The sequence below is a fragment of the Denticeps clupeoides genome, chromosome 2 (assembly GCF_900700375.1).
Source record: "Denticeps clupeoides chromosome 2, fDenClu1.1, whole genome shotgun sequence".
Taxonomy (NCBI): Eukaryota; Metazoa; Chordata; class Actinopteri; order Clupeiformes; family Denticipitidae; genus Denticeps; species Denticeps clupeoides.
In genome coordinates this window covers 20,967,532-20,983,927 of record NC_041708.1, presented here as the reverse complement: position 1 = coordinate 20,983,927, position 16,396 = coordinate 20,967,532, and the positions used below count along the sequence as shown (strand labels likewise).

The 16,396-nt window shown below is 42.8% G+C and overlaps 1 protein-coding gene across 2 annotated transcripts in view; it reads left to right on the top strand.

Annotated features, from left to right (window-relative positions):
* The window catches only part of pard3aa (par-3 family cell polarity regulator alpha, a), a 333,882-nt gene that overhangs the window by 261,923 nt on the left and 55,563 nt on the right, over positions 1-16,396 (top strand). For both annotated transcript variants that reach the window (XM_028959719.1, XM_028959710.1), the window contains one exon: positions 1,655-1,921. In XM_028959719.1, coding sequence (XP_028815552.1) covers positions 1,655-1,921 — 267 coding nt within the window. The remainder of the gene's footprint in view (positions 1-1,654; positions 1,922-16,396) is intronic.

Genomic DNA, 16,396 nt, shown 5'->3' with positions numbered 1-16,396 from the left:
CATACTAAGTCATCATTCAATTATTCTTAGAGATGTAGCATTCACATTATGCATAGTTATGTGTGTTCCAAATGTGTGTTTGACATGTTCAACACTTCCGTTGTGAAGTTTTTTTGTTCAGGATTTCGCGTTTGTTTGCGATGCGCTCTAAGCAGAATGTATTTAGCAAAGTGGAATAATCTCCGTGGCGATGAGAAGACGGCCAGCAAACCGGAGCTCTTTAACTGCAGTCGCAGAGACAGGAGCTTAGCGCCGTGGTCTTTCATTATTACCAGACTATTAACTCTGCTTCCAACAGTGGCACATAAGCAGTGTACACAGCTGCAGCACAATACAGTACAAAATTGGATTTCCATGAGCCAGAAAAGAAGAAGAAATCGAATTGTAATCATATTACATTGTCACAGAAAAATGGTCATTGTTTTGAAATGAGATTGCGCTTATTAAAAATTGTGCAGAATCGGGGGGCAGGACGAGGCTCAAGCTGTAAGCGCGATCTCCTCCTGGGACCGAGACGTCAATCATCTCTGAAGGATTGCTAACCGAGGTCAGAGGTCACCCTCGGTGTGAAACGGGGGGATGTAATTGAGGAAGCCGGGGAGGCCCGCAGAGGACATGTCTGTGCCCGGTGCAGAGCTGTCAACTGTGGTGTGGAGCAGCTGGGGGTCGCCCCCCATCTGGATCCAGTAAGATCAGCGGCTGATGGTTAACGGGGGGTGTGGGGGTCACTCAGTAGGGGAGCATCTCCAGTTTTCCTGGTACCTCCTTTTCCTTACCCCCGGTTTTTCTTCATAACAGCCCATCGTAACACTTAGCTCAGGCCATTGAAAGGCCCTATTGTTTTGTTAAGTGGGAGGGAGGTCAAGGAAAGGGAGAAAAAGGCTTCTGGCTCAAGATCAGACACCCTCCAGCTGCAGAGAAGCCGCCACCCTGAGCTCAGGACGGTCCCCTGCTACCGGCAAACAGGTGTGGTGAATGGCTTCCTCCATTCTTTGTTACGTTTCTTGATCAATGCAGTTAAGCACATACCTCTAAGACGGAAGGGTGGGGTCACGCTATTGAAATGCACTTTAAAATGTGACTTGACTGTTGTCAACACTTTCCTTCAATAGTGGGGAGCATTCGACTGTTGTGTCTGGAGAGTCCATAAAGCAGCGGGGGAGTGCTGACCTCTGCCGCTGCGTTCCAAAGTCCTTTCACCAAATCGCTCATGTTTAACACCAGCGAGGTTTCATTACCCCTCAACATAATTCAACCCCACCACTGCTGGACAAACGCTGCTTTGTCTGTGGAAAAAAAAAAACAAAAAGTGTCAGATGCTAATTTAGGAAAGTTGCTGTGTTCCTTTCTAAACCTTTCAAGCTTTAATAACTGCATAAACCCTTCATCGGTTATGAAGGCAAAGAAGAAGAAAAAACCCTGGTGAGAAATCCTGACGTTCGCACAGAGTTTAGAGCCTTGATCCTTTTTCAGTAAAGGTGTTCGCACTTTCACAGTTGGTATGAAACTGTCAAGTTTTAGCAGGGCTTAAGTCTGATCCGTTAATGCATGGCCGCGTTGCGGTGAAGAATAGGAAATGTGCTGAGCAGATCACAGCCAAACTCTCCTCATTGTTTTCCTCTCTGTCTCTTGCCCCAATTGGTGCTTCTCGCAGGATCCAGGCCAAGACAAGAGAGCTCCGGGAGCGCCAGGCCAAGGAGCGGGAGTACGCCGAGATCCAGGACATTGGTCCGGTGCTCAGCTCCGACGACGAGCACACCTACGCCGGGATCGGCTCCTTCGATTCCTCCCTAGACAGCGGTCACTACCAGGAGATCCAGCAACAGCCGCAGAGCCCACAGCAGGGCGACGGCCAGCCCCTGGAAGCTCTCTATGCCCAGGTCAACAAGCCCCGCAACGGCTGCCCATCCTCAGGCAACAGGCAAGGGACAATGTTTTTATCCTCTCAGCCTTTGTCTTAGCGGTGTCCACTATCCCTTGTTTTGATTTACAGACAAATGAAAAGTTAAAGAGTAAAATCAGTGTTCGGACATTCTCTCAGGCTTGTTATAAATCTCAGCAAGTTAATGTGAGCGATTCTGTGATTATGTGAAGTGATTGTCATTGTGAAGCACAACACAGCACATGGTGCACACACAAAATGTTTCTTCTGCATTTAACCAATCACCCTTGGTGAGCAGTGGGCAACCAATCTTCGCAATCTTCTGAGTACCAGTCCGTTTCCTTAGCCGCTAGGCTAACCAGTGACATCATCCCAGATGAGACCTGGATAACTGAAGATCTCAATCCAATAAACAGCACTAGGGACATCTTGTAGAAGAATTGTGTCCAAATCACCAGAATGAAGGGCTTTTCCAGACCCTCTTCTGTTCTGCCGGGCTATAAATGAATATGAGGGGACGGCCTCACTCAGAGTCTGCCATCACAATGCAGAAAACAGGCGCAGAGGGGGAAAGCCAATAATCAGGTTCCATCCCCAGTGTCCCGCCAGCAGGTCGCGTGGTGAGGTGAAGCATCAATAATTCTCAGGGTGTGAAAATTTAATAACAGCCAGCATCTTTTATTATCCTGGATCATGTCAAATCCCTCCCCTGCTCTCACACACCTTGTCAGGATAAAATGTCAAATCTGTGTAAATTTGTATGTGTCGTCCATGATGTAGGAAGCTGCTTCTTTGCTCCTGATTTTTTTTATTATTTTCCACAGCTTTTGTTCAATGCCTGTTATGTAGGCAGTAGTAGGCTTTGATTTCGTTCTCCGTCAGGTTTCCGGTAGGTATGTAGTTTCTGCTTTTTTGATTTCTTGTTTGGTCGGGATCATGTTTGTTGTTTTTCTGAAAGGGAATGGAAGGGCTGAACCCAAACACCCATTTCCGTGATTGTGAAACAGCACACGGAGAAAACCTCTGACACTTTCTGTCTCGTCTGTGTGAAACTCAAGCTTTGGAAGCCGTCCGTACTGCAAAATGCTAGGCAGCAAAGTCACTTCGCTGGGCTGGTTCCCCTTTGTTCCCCCTCTGGATTTCACTCTTGTTGTATTGTGAAATGATTGACTCTGAAATATGAGGCTGACAGGCATCAGATGTAATAAACCTGCATTGATTTATTTAAAGGAGGAATTAATTGACAGGTGTCACTGGGTGCGTGACCTTTCCTTGTGCTCATAGGGGGTGGTGATGACGGTGGGGGGCAAGTCAGTCTTCTAACACACACACACACACACACACACACACACAAAGAGTAGCCCTCATTGCTAAACGGAAGACCCTCACACTCGCCGGCTTATCTTTCCATCCAGTAAGCTCCTTAAATCCTGCAGCCAATATCTCCTGCGCCCACGGGTTCTCCTCAAACGATCCAAGAGGAACGCCTGGTCCAGGTGCCAGAAGCCTATCATTATGCCAAGGCTGAAACCCCACCCACACCTCACAAATGCTCATAGCGCAGACAGAGATGAGGAGAAGATTCCTAAATCTGCATTGATTCTTAATAGAAAATATAATATTACTTATAATGAGGAAACTGGCTTATTGAAACAGGGAAAACGTAGTAAATGAGAGTTGTTCTGCAATAGAGCAGGGCATTGGACCCTAGGGGGTAAGGAACCAGACACACAATCAGAAGGTTGCATGTTCAAATCCTGAACTGCGAAGGTTCAGCTGAGGTACCCTTGTCACCGTATGCTGTGTTTCACAATGATGATCACTTTACTTTCACTTTCACTTAAAGGTCCCCTATTATGAAAAGTTCACTTTGTAAGATTATTTAACATTAAAATGTTAAACACTAAGCCTGTCTGTGCTTCTGCAGTGGCTAGAAATGGCGTTAGGTGTAAAGAGTGTTTTGGCAATTCTGCTTCATCGTTCAGATAGAGTATTAGGGGACCACTAAGGCCCATTAAGGGGTAAAAAAAAATCATAATAGGGGACTTTTAACAGTTATCATCCCTACTGACAAAAGGACCCCCATGGTGGTGTGGTGGTTAACATTGTGCCCTCACACTTTCAAGATCATGAGTTAAAGTACAAGCTCAGGATATCACATGCTCTCTCAGTGCACATGATCTGTGATTCTAAAAAGTAGCCAGTAAGTGTCTTTAGGAGCTTTGCAATGCATGAGGAACATGTGTGTGAGTAAATTGCAGTCTGAGCTTTTATCTCCTTCCTTCATTAGGCCAACAGCACTGCTACAGCAGAGCTGCATATTGCATTTCTCTGCAAGAAAACATGGAGTTTGGGAGATTGGAGTTTGCATGCATGAGAAAGTTAATTGCATGCAGATGCACTGCTCTGAAACGATCCTCTGGGTAATTCTGAGTGGATTGGGTGGGGTGTGGGGGATTAAAAAAAAGCCTTTGAATTTGGAATAGCAGCATGTAGCATTTAAAAACGAGAGCCGTTTTCACATGGCCTGGCACAGATCAGCTGTGTTCGACTCAAAATAACAAAAAAATCTGCTTTGCCCTCAGAGTTTTCTCTTTTTAACACAGTTTGTTGAAAGATTGAAATCGGAGACGTGACTGGAGCCACAAGATGACCTTGTTGGTGCAGGCATTGTTTCGTTTATTTCTTTAATTATCGGGCATGCAGATATAATCCCATTTATAGATTGCAAGGGACTTTCATATCCCCTGGCGTGCAGTAAATAAATTGCTACATTCATTAGATATTTTAACGAGTGACTTTTTTTTGTTATTTTGAAGTTCATCCTGCTTTGCATACTGCTCATAATGACGGGGGGCTTTGAAATGTGCGGTGCCTCCAAAATAAATCACTGGCATTTGTTGCTATTTGGCTTCAAGGCTCACCGTTTAGATGAATGCCATAATGCACTTTGAGAAATGCGGTGTTGAGATTGGAGAAGCTTGCAGACAATTCAAAACAAAAGCTGTGTCATTTGCATTTCCAAATGAAACCTAATGGAAGTTTCACACTGTCAGAAACTGCAGTGGACTGACACTGTGCTTCTTGTTGCTGAAATTAAAAGGGCTTCATGACACACATACTAAACAGGGGGAAAACTGGGAGCATGTGGTTTACTTTTCTCTAATGTTCTGCAGTTCTCAAACTAACTTTTTTTATAGATTCTGGAAACAGGTACATGCACTACTGATGCATGATCACAATAGTGGTTTCTCTTCCTCTGAGATAGCAGGAGAAAAGAATTTCCTGTCAGAAGGTCAAAGGACAGGAAGTGGAAGAGGCGCATTAATTGTCGACTGTCTGTTGTGGTAATGGGGAAAAATGGACCACCATCATGGAGAATTCTGTCTGTAGTTCAGTCTGTTCGTGCATAGATGACAAGAAAAACATCATTGCATTTAGGCCCCCTCATAAAAACCACAGAAACTGTCTGTGTGTATGTCTGTCTGCTCTTTTTTTTTGCTTTCTTAGTTCTTCTACATCTTCAATCTTACCTTAGATGATAATTGCTGTTTGATCTTTTTCACTTCACCCTTCCTTAATCTATTGCAGGGATGGACAAAGATTTTACTGTCATTTCATCCCTCAAAATCCTTCTCTGCAGTGGAATTTGCAGATGTTATGCAAAGTTCAAGCGAAACACGTTCTTTTCTAACATCATGTAGGATGCCCTTGTTTCATGGTGGTGGTGGTCGGGTGGTTAAAATCTTATTCCACACTATTAGTGAAGGCCGTGTTCTATTAAGTTGACCAATGAGCAACAAACCAAGAGTGTGTGTGAAAAAAAACTCCAATAAGACTTGTGGACAGAAAATCAATAAGATCTCTTGCAGTCGTCCTCTCAAGTAACATTTCCAAAATATAATAACACTTTTAATTTACTTTTTCTCTCCAGAGCTTTACTCTGTTGTGCGAGCCCCCTACCTCTTAGTGTCTCTTTCATAAGGTTCATTTTAACTAGAGCCCATTCAGAAGGTCAGAGTCACTGTTAAACTGCAAAGAGATAGGCAGCAGAGCTCATAAAGAGGAGTGTGTGTCACACTCACACACAAACACACACATACAATTCTCATTAACACATTGCAAAAGATGTACAGGACACACATCAAAAAGACGGTAGAGAACACAATAAATGCTGGGGCAGTGGTGGGTAAGGAAGTGGACTTGTAATCGAAAGGTTGCAGGTTCAAATCCTGAACCACCAAAGAAATGAGGTCCCCTTGAGCAAGGTATCGTCCCCACACTTTGCTCCCTGTGAGCGCCTTTCATGGCTGCCAACTGCGCAATAAGGGTGATGGGTTAAATCCAGTCATCTTTCACTTTTCACACAATAACAATTATTATTTTTCAGTTAGGTCAATGTTCTCATCTTGGTAAAATGAGTAATAAACATTGCTTGGCTTTATCAGTAGATTCACACATTGTAGCCAACCAGTCGACACTAGAACTGGGTCTTTACTGCAAGCTAATATCACAATGAAGGGCTCAAAATATGACAGTTCTATGTGTTCTGGCTTCAGCATTTCTCCGCATGATGATGACACAGCGCAGCATTTATATTTACGGCATTTATCAGACGCCCTTATCCAGAGCGACTTCCAATCGGTAGTTACAGGGACAGTCCCCCTCGAAACACAATGGGACACAATGGTAGTAACCTGTGACTTTGTGGTCTTCCGGTTCATAGTTGAGAGTGTTACCCGCTAGGCCACTACCACCCTGTTTAGCAGCTACAAAAGAGTTCATATCACAGTGTTGGGGCAGAATTTAGTGCTCCTTAAAATGCCGGCTCTATAAAACACCAAAAAAACAACTATTGAAATGTGTTTTCAGGCCTGTGGATCATTGTGGGTTCAAGTGTTCTCTCCTCTCCTCTGTTCCCTGTTCCTGAGCTCCTGCAGGTCAACCGAGGTGTAAGTGAACATGAGATAGCTTTAAAAAAGCCAGTGAACAAAGTGAGATTTATAGACAGGCTTCTGACAGTTTTGGGACCCCCTGGGTATTTGTTTTTTGTCTCTCTCGCTCTCTCGCGGGCTCTGCTTTCGGAGCGACACCCTGACAGGTGCCAGGCATGATGGGATTTGCAGGAGCGTGAAAGAAACCATCACCTCTCTGACGCACCGGCTTGATTGACTGCAACTCCCATTAGAGCCTCGGCCTCTAAGCTGCACTAAGCCTCAGAGAGAGAGAGAGAGAGAGAGAGAGAGAGAGAGAGAGAGAGAGGGAGGAAGAAGAAGTTCCGGATGTGAGGAAGACTTTCTTCTTTTAGGATGGCCCAGGAAACTCAGAGACCCGAAGCAGTCGGATTGGGGCGACGCAATTTCACCTGCCGACGCGTCACTTATCCCTCCCCCCCACCATTTCTTCCCCCTCTTTTCTCTCTTTCTTTTGAACTGGGTTATTCCTGGCATTGCACAGTGCCAAAACTGGATTATGAGCGACAGGTACACCTCCAGCAGTTGATGAAAGGTCAACTTCAAGTCTTTCATCTCCATTTTTTTTTCTTTCTGAAGTACGGGGACTATGTGTGTGTTGCTCAGGATGCTCCAGAGGGGATTTGGAGTGGGGGATGCTGTGAACCCCAGAGAAAGTCACACTCTCTTCACACCTCTGCCAGGTGTCTTTCAGCCCTGTCCTGCTGAGCCAAGGTCACACTGCTCATCACGCCCGCCCGCTAATGGGACCCTGACCGCTGAGGAACCTTGTCCCCCAGTAGTCACCACCACCACCATCCTCATCATCTTCACTATTGCCTTTCTCACCTCCTCCGACTCTGGGTGATTCTATTACTTCTTTTGTCCATCATTAGAGACCTTCCTTCACCCTGCTGTCTCATTTCCTTCTTTAGTCCCATGACTGTGCCTTGTGATTACTCTTCAGTGACTGTCAGGACATTATAGTATTGGGTTTTGTGTGGTTTAACATGCATATTAAGCCCAGAGTAAAACAGAAAGGTTCATAATATATATTTCTGATCCATGCACTCATACATCTCACACCTTTGAGTTGGCGTCATGGGGACTTTTTAATGCCAATATATTGTGATTTTTAGCCTCCAGGGGGTACATGAAGCCCACCCAAGAAGAGTTTCTCTTCGCTTTTTGGTGTTTTGGTGCGATAGAGCAGAAGGGACCTATCATACCTTATCTTGCATTGTATGGCTCCGATAGGACAGTTGTATCTTCCAGGCAGAAAAGCGCTGAATTATCTCACATGTCTGCTTTGATTCCTTGCCCTGGCTTTGGAGAGAAGGCCCCCGGGAGGAAGTGGACGAGATGAAGTGTGGGGGGGAACCAATTTAGGCTGAGTTTGTACTATTAGGTTCATTTAAGGGAGCAAACAGCCTGAGAAGGAACACACACTAACACACACACACAGATACACACAGGTTTCAGACACACATGTGAAGCAAAGACACACAAAAGAGCTCTTGAATACATGTGAGTCTGATGGTTCTGTCTCACACATACACACACACACAAAGTGGAATGAGGCTCCTTATTAAAATGCATGTGCATTGAAATGCTCGGTGATCGGACAGTAGGGCATCAGTGTCCTTCAGATGGAACTGAGGGAAGTAGTCCTAATGAATTTCAGTAGTGACATCAAAGTCCCTATGTAAAGCAGAGAGGAACCATGTTTCTGAAAGTTTTGCAGAATGATGCTACATATACATTTCAGAAAAATATTCAGAAAAAAAAAGCATGTTATTGAAGACAACCCCCCAATCATTTCAGAAACTGACTGCTAATGAATGAGATAGCAAGTGACAGATTGGCCTGTAACTGTCCATTTAAAATGTAGGTAGGCCGAGATAGTAATGAAACCATTAACTGTCCTGGGAAACCTGTCATTTCTACCACTTCCCTCACAGTCACATCTATATGTTGTCATTGTGACCTGGTTTACCCGGTAAGATATTAGAAGGGGCCAGAAACAAGCCTCCTAGTCCTTTTTGGATTTTCCTTGTGAACTTGTAGATGCTCCACACACAAGACGCCACACCCTGCAACTGAAAAACTGGTGACAAAGAAGGAGGCCTGGCAGCCAGGTATCTTTTAAACAATTCAATTTAATGCAATCTCATAAAAAGACAAAAGGCAGGATTTTCAAACTGGCACTAAGCACAGTGCTACATTTTGTATAAGATCAATAGCGTCCCCAGGATTGACAGCTCCCATGCATGCTACTTCTTTATTAGTTTATTTTCAGACAACTTTTTGCTAATTTTAGCAATATAATGTTTTGCCAAATTTCCCTATATATAGTTATAGGGCATATTTGCATTTGTGTGTTTTTGTGTACGCTGCACCATAATTGAATTTACCTTACCCCAGTAGTCTGCTGGGGAGCCGCAGCCTCACATCAAGAGAAAGGCATTAGCTGGCTATTTTAAGGCCAGTATCCGTATTGCCGTTGTCATCCTCAGCCGCTAAAATCCCATGAGCCGCAAAGCTGTCTATTCAGAGAAGCAGCTGAATTAGCAGAGGCTTTTGAGAATTTGGGATTGAGCAGATGGAACGTGTTGTATTTTTTTTTTTTTATTAAAGCAAGCTTGTTTCGCACACCGAGCACAAATCACTTCTCAAAGATTTAGTAGATTTTGTTATCTTTTCAGGTTTTGCTGATGTTATATTTGTGTTTATATTGTGTGCTTCTTTGCAGATTTTGCTGACAACAGCCATCCACTTTATTAGAAACACTCTCACTCAACACTCACTTTTAAAATTCACCGATCTTATTGCTCCACTTCAACAGACCAAGGCAGCACTGACACTGGGCCAGCGGGATGTTGATGGTGTCACTGCACAGTGTGGTCAGTGTGGCCTTCACAGCACAGAAAAGCAGTGTCCATGCACTCAGCTCACTTTTAATTACTTTCTCTTGTCCAACAAACACTGAACTAAAGAGTTCCCCAGGCTTCAACAAGTTCAAGATTAAGTATATAATTTGTATAACAAGATTAAGTATATAATTTGTGTAAAATAATAACATAACATTTTTGTAAAATTAGCTTTAGTGATAGTGATTGATTGCATAATTATTATTCAGGAGGGAAAAAAATGCATTAGGAACATAAGGGTAGACCACATTAGCTCTGGTGGGAATAGGTCACACCCTCTCCCCTCACAGGGCCTGATTTCTGCTTCAGAAGCCACTTAAGAGTCACCTGAGAGAAGTTCTGAACAAAATCTGAATCTAATCCAGCGACAAGCAGAAGTTTTCTTTTAATTTAGTGATTTCTCATAAAGCTGAAAAGGGCCAGATAACATTTACTGACAGCATAATGGCTGCATTCATCTCACTGACTGATCGTAATTGGATGTCTGACGTCATGTGCTGTCTTTTGGCAGAAGTGGCTGCCAGGGGTCGCAGGTTACATGTCAAAAAAAAAAATCCCTTCAGACAATGCTAGAGTGAGTACAGTTTGAGTGCTTATGGCTATTATAGATGTAGAGCCCTATTTTCTAAGTGATATATTAGACAAGGCATGTGGGCCCAATCAGTGTTGCCAGTAACCTTTTAAAACCCCAAAAAAATTCAAATACGGCCAATCTGGCACCACCGAGCGCAAGCTCCTCCCCTTTCTTCTGTTTACGTCCAGTTTCTGTAATAAAACTAATTCACGGTGTGGTGATCTTGGAACCATTCCCACAACTAAGGAGTCAATTTTCAATTTCTCTAAGGGGATATCTTGTCCCCATAACACACACACACACAGCTAGTGTCTCACTTTTTACCTTAACTGCAGCAAATCCAGGTGAGTGCTGCAGGTCTTATGGGGTGTAAGTGTCCCTTGGATAGTGGAGGAGGCGCCATGGAAACGACCCCCTTTTGTGCAATGATGAACCATAAAGTATTTCACTGAGGCAGTCGCCATGGTGATCGTTAAACCTCTCAAACTTGGGCACTCCGTGTCCATTTTCTTGGGTTAATAGCTGAGGTTTAGTATTACTTAGGGTATCAATTAAAAAGCAAGATCGTTTTTATAATCCCTCATTAAAAAGAGACACTGTGTGTATGAGAGAGAAAGACATACACACAGCGAACTAAGTGTGGTGGTGATGGTGTCACTTGTTGTAAATGTAGGTTTACGATTTTGTCCCTCTTTCTGCAAACAAAGACACACAATTAATAATGGATGAGATGTGAATGCGGACAGTCTGTGCAGGTTTATGATGCCCTGTTCAGGACAGCACTGCCTTTTGCATCACCACTCTGATCCATCTCGTTTTTTTGGCATGTTGATGTCAGAATGATGTCATTCCGGGACTCTACATAGTCACAAGCCAGGGAGTAATAAAAATAAGAATCAGAAATGTGCTGCTGATGTAGCAGACCAAGGCTTGAGAAGTTTGGAAAGGGGCCATTGGGGGTGTATGTGGGGTCACTGGGTGGCCTTACCCTCAATGACTTTCACTGACAGGCCACTTTCAATTCACCGCACATTTTCAATTTTGCTCATAATCCAGCGCATCAGTCCACAATGAATAAATACATTGAATTGGAGGCAGGTGATGGGAATGCAAACTCGTGCACTTGCACAAGTGTTTGTGTGAGTGTGTGTTATATGTGCTTTTGCTAATATCTCATATTTTCATCTGCCACTGATTTTTTTAATAATTTTGTATTGAATTTGTATTCTGGTTTAAACTGCATGATTACATGGTGCCATCTGTAGTCTTTTCTCTCTGTCTGTCTATCCCTCACTCACACACACACACACACACATACACACACGCCTTTAATGAAACCACTCAGTGGAAACGCTGAGTCGCGGGGCACAGTGATTGGCTGCTGGACTGCACAGCTGTCTGGCTGAGGCTGTGCGCTTTAATGGCCTGGGGCGTTCTTATTCTGAACCCTGTGGGTGACTCTGGGGAGGCGGAGGGAGGGGAGGTGGGTGAATAGGTACTTCAGACCCCAGTGGGGGTCAGGCCTCTTCACCGCCGATGGAAATGAGAAAAGAGAACGCGTCTGTGTGTAAAAAGGAGCTAGTAAAGGGAAGAGACGAAAGGAAGGAAGACGAAAAATAATGAAGGGGCAGACCAGAACTCCTCCTTTCTCGTCTTCTGTCACCCTGTATCTCACCCTGGCTTTCTTTTTCCTGCCCTTTGTCTGTTGTTGCTTTTCTCTATTTTTCCCTTGCCATTTCTCTGTCTTTCTTCTCATTCTTTTTTGCTTTCACCCTCTCTATCTCTTTCACTTTCTCTGTCTCTCTCTCTTTTTTCTTCTCCTCTGCACACAGTCTGTGCTCTCGGAATGGAAAAGCCCAAAGCTGATTAGTCAAACTTGTGATTTCCAATTTCAGACCCCAGACACAAATCCTCTCGCTCGTTAATATTCATGTTAGAGTGGCCTGAACCCCTTACACCGGCACCCAGAGGACCGTCGAGAAAATGCTCTCCTTTAATCAGCTTATTTAGAAAGAGCGAGAAAGGGGGGAGGGAGGAGGATAGAATAAGGTGGTGTTTGGTTTAGTTTAAAAAACTGTCTTAGCAATAGCTCAGGTTGTGTACACGGCAGTAAGACCAGTTCAAACAGGTGTGTGTGTGCATGTGTGTGTGTATGTGTGTGTGCGCGCATGTTTTTGTATGTGTGTTTGAACACCAATCTGTTTATATGCATAAGTGCATGTATTATATACAGTATGTGCACATGTATGCAGAGATGTTTGCTGTTTAGAGATTACTGGGTTTGGATCATTTCCATTTTTTTTATTTTAGTCTGAGAAAATAATTTATTTGAACATAATTTACCTAGCTCAAATACAAAGGTCACTAAAAGACTTGTAACAAAATATAGTATTAAGTGCTTTTGATGACACCACAAATGTATTTTTGAGAATATTGAGGAAAAAGCCTGTCATCTATTAGAAGTTATATGAAAATATGTATATATATATAAAAAAACCTTTTTAAAAAAAAAACATCTGTTATCATTTTATATTTGATGTACTTTTAATTCAGCCACATGTCTTTTCATGTTTTTCAATAGCTATAATAATCCTGGTCTAGAGGCAAATTTCTAATTCCCAGCAAATAATATTACAGAAAACTGCTGCAATGGCCAAATTTCCCTATCATATAGGACCTCCTGCTGAGGGCACGAATCTGACCTTACCCAAAGTCACCTGCATGGACAGTGGGACCGGATGTATCACATACATGGCAGAAAAAGCCCCTCACTGAGTTTGGCTCAGCCTGATTCATCATACGCCTCCAGCTCAAGCTACCCCATTGAGCCAAACAGCTGTAAACAGCTTACCCAAAATGCATCTCTTCTCACCCGCCAGTGCCATGACGCTTCTGGGCGCAATAACTTTTCCTCACCAGTGGGGGATGTTTGTACCCTCCACCAGGATCCATGACTCCTAAATAAGCTGTGGAATAAGATGCTGATGCACCCATAACAAACTGCTGGAAATTTTTAGCCGTGCTGGCAGCACAGACTGTACTGAGTGGGAGAAAGTGAACGGCAGCTCATAAAACACAACTTGAGTCAAAAATGTATCAAAGGGTCAAATTCAAAAAAAATTTGATGCCAGGAAGATACCTTGTTTGTGATACTGGTTCCATTTTTAAATACTAATTAATTTTCTAAACCAACACATTAAAAATTAAAATGTTGGTGATTGCCCAGTAGTACTATTTGTCTTTTTCTTTAAGGCTTTTTTGCTAGAAAATATCAGAGCAAATGTGTAGTTACCAATTTCTGTTAAAAAAAAATAATCTGGTGAAGCACCCATGTGTAAAAAAAATTACACCACCATCCATAATGATAACACCCTAAGAAATTATCATTATGGATTAAATGGTTTTGGGGAAGTTTTATATACTGTAACTTGCAACAATGACGCAGATGAAACAGATCAGAGTTTGATCGGAGGTTTATACAAAAATACATTTTTGTTAATGTTTCATTATGAAGACATACAAACTAATGAATATAATTCACTTGCACACCTTCACCTTGTGTCCACTATGACATTTTGTCTATGACACCATCTTAATTTTCTATAATTTCTTTTTGTACCCATGCAAGGTGTAGATAAACTAGACATTTTGCAAATTTTTCTTGCCTTGCACAATTACTAAACAGTTTCAAGATTACTAATCAGTATCATCTACCATATCTTCAAACAGCCATGTGTAGACAGGTGGAACAGGCAGAGAGGAGGGTGTATCTCCACGCTGATCTAAGTAAATGGCGGCTGCCTAAATGACATAGACTTTAATTAGCTGGAGAGGCCAGTCGGATTGTCAGTCATTTTGACAGGCTAATTGCATCTGATTAAAAGTTCATTTAAATTCTTTTTAGCATTAAAAAAAAGAAATCTGTAAGTTAAATATTCCCGAGACACTGCCGTGTTTGCAGTTGAACGTGTCTGGTCACTGCAATCTTTTCTCTCTGCTTTCCCACACACTGAGTGCCAGGAGATGGAAAAATCTTGTGTTATTCTGTGTTTGTGTCTGTGTATGTGTATTATATACACAATAATGCATCCTTTATTGTATGTGTGTGTGTGTGTATGTATGTGTGTGTATATATATATTTAAATTTAAGGTACTTAGGGGGGAAGGTGCAAATAGATAAGTAAATAAATGAATATATTATATGCATTTGTTTTTTGTTGTTTGCCCCTCTCAGTCTGTCTTCTCATTCACACACACACATAAAAAAGTTGACTGTGTTGTTACACTTTTACTAGCATTACAGTCAGATGTTTAAACATTCTCATGTCTGCTGCTGTCTGTTGCCATCAGACCCTTATTTAGAGCAGGAAGGGGGGCAGAGGAACCCCCAGGAGCTGTCAATCACAAGTCAAGATCCTGGGTCAATTTGCTATGCTTCCAAACCCTGTCATATCAGTGTTACTCCGGTGTCAGGGGTCCTCATTACGGGTCAAAGGGTAAACCACGGAAGTCGAGGCTCTCTCCCATGTCCCTGCTATTCCCAAATGATGCTACTTCCCCCCTTTTTAAACCTGATTAAGCCCCTACCCCCCCCCTTCTTATGCCTTCCTCCGTCCCTCTTTCCCAACTCTCTTCCATCCTGTTTCACCACAGTTCTACTTTTACACCTCCCCGCCCCCATTTACTTTCTTCCACTTTCGCTTACATTTTATATTAGCCCCTTCAGCCAACAACACCCCGCCCCAGTCTATCTGGCATTACAGCCTTGTCCCTCTCATCTTGTCCCATTTATCTCCCCTTATCTTCCACTCAAAGTGTCCTGTCATGGTGGGAAAGTAAGCAGGTCACGTCAGTGAGAACAGACCCATCCAGAGGTCAGACCTGTGAGACAAACCAGACGCTCTTCTGCTAATTTAACTCCTCCATGCAGTTCGCTTCCTCTGTGTCTCATTTCAAACAGGAGGATAAGTGGCCAGACACTCCTTTATAAGGTTTAAAAAAACAACTACGAGAAGATATCTGCGGAGCGGCTCTGTTTCTTTTCTCCCTCTGTTTGTCAGCTGATTTAGTGTTCCTCCTCCCTCAGAAAGTGATAGGAAAACAGTCACAGCGAAAGCGCTTGTGAGTCTCTCAATCTTGCGTTAGTCAGAGGTGGGAGTGGAACTGTGGTTGAACATGTCTGCATTCTGCAAGTTGTGCTAGTTCTGCTGGTACCATAACCTGCCGCTGGAACAGTTTCTTATAACAGCGCCTTCATTGATGGCTGTGTCTCTGCAACATTTCCTCTATACAGCTCTGGATTATATATCTTATCTTATATAGTCTGTACACTATTTACGTTATTTCTTTTGCAATATATACAATGACTTTCCAAAAAAAAACCTCACACACTCATATAATTAGTTTGTTCTGCCTTTAGCCTTGATTATGGCGCACATTCGCTGTGGCATTGTTTCAATGAACATTTATTACAGAGTTGCATACAGTGTTTCACTTTTTTTTTTCACCATGTAGAGATGATGGGACAATCTGACCTCTGCGCAAATTCTTCTCCAGCACATCCCAAAGATTTTCAATCTGTGGTGGCCAACCCATGTGTGAAAATGATGTCCCATGCTCCCTGAACCACTCTTTCACAATTAGAGCCTGATGGATCCTGGCATTGTCCTGTTGGAATATGGCTGTGCCATCAGGAAAGAAGAAATTAATTGATGGAATAACCAGCTACTTACTGCATCTGTCCAGGTTAAATAAGTTGTTGGCAGTGGAAACATCACCTTTCATGCATTTCATGCGTGTGTATATTGTCTCTTGTCCATAATCTGTACATTGTGTATGACTGTAAATAACAAATATAGCATCGTATAAAATATTTTTATACGTTTTTAATACTATATGTAATTCTGTTCCTTGTTAGAGACATCAGCAGCCAGAACCAAAATTCCTTATCATTGCTAAATTCCTAATAATTTTCCTGATTTAGATCAAAAAATCTAATCTGGGAATGTCTTTCCAAAGAACAGTACCCAGCAGACTGAAGCCGTTCTATAGCTGTACA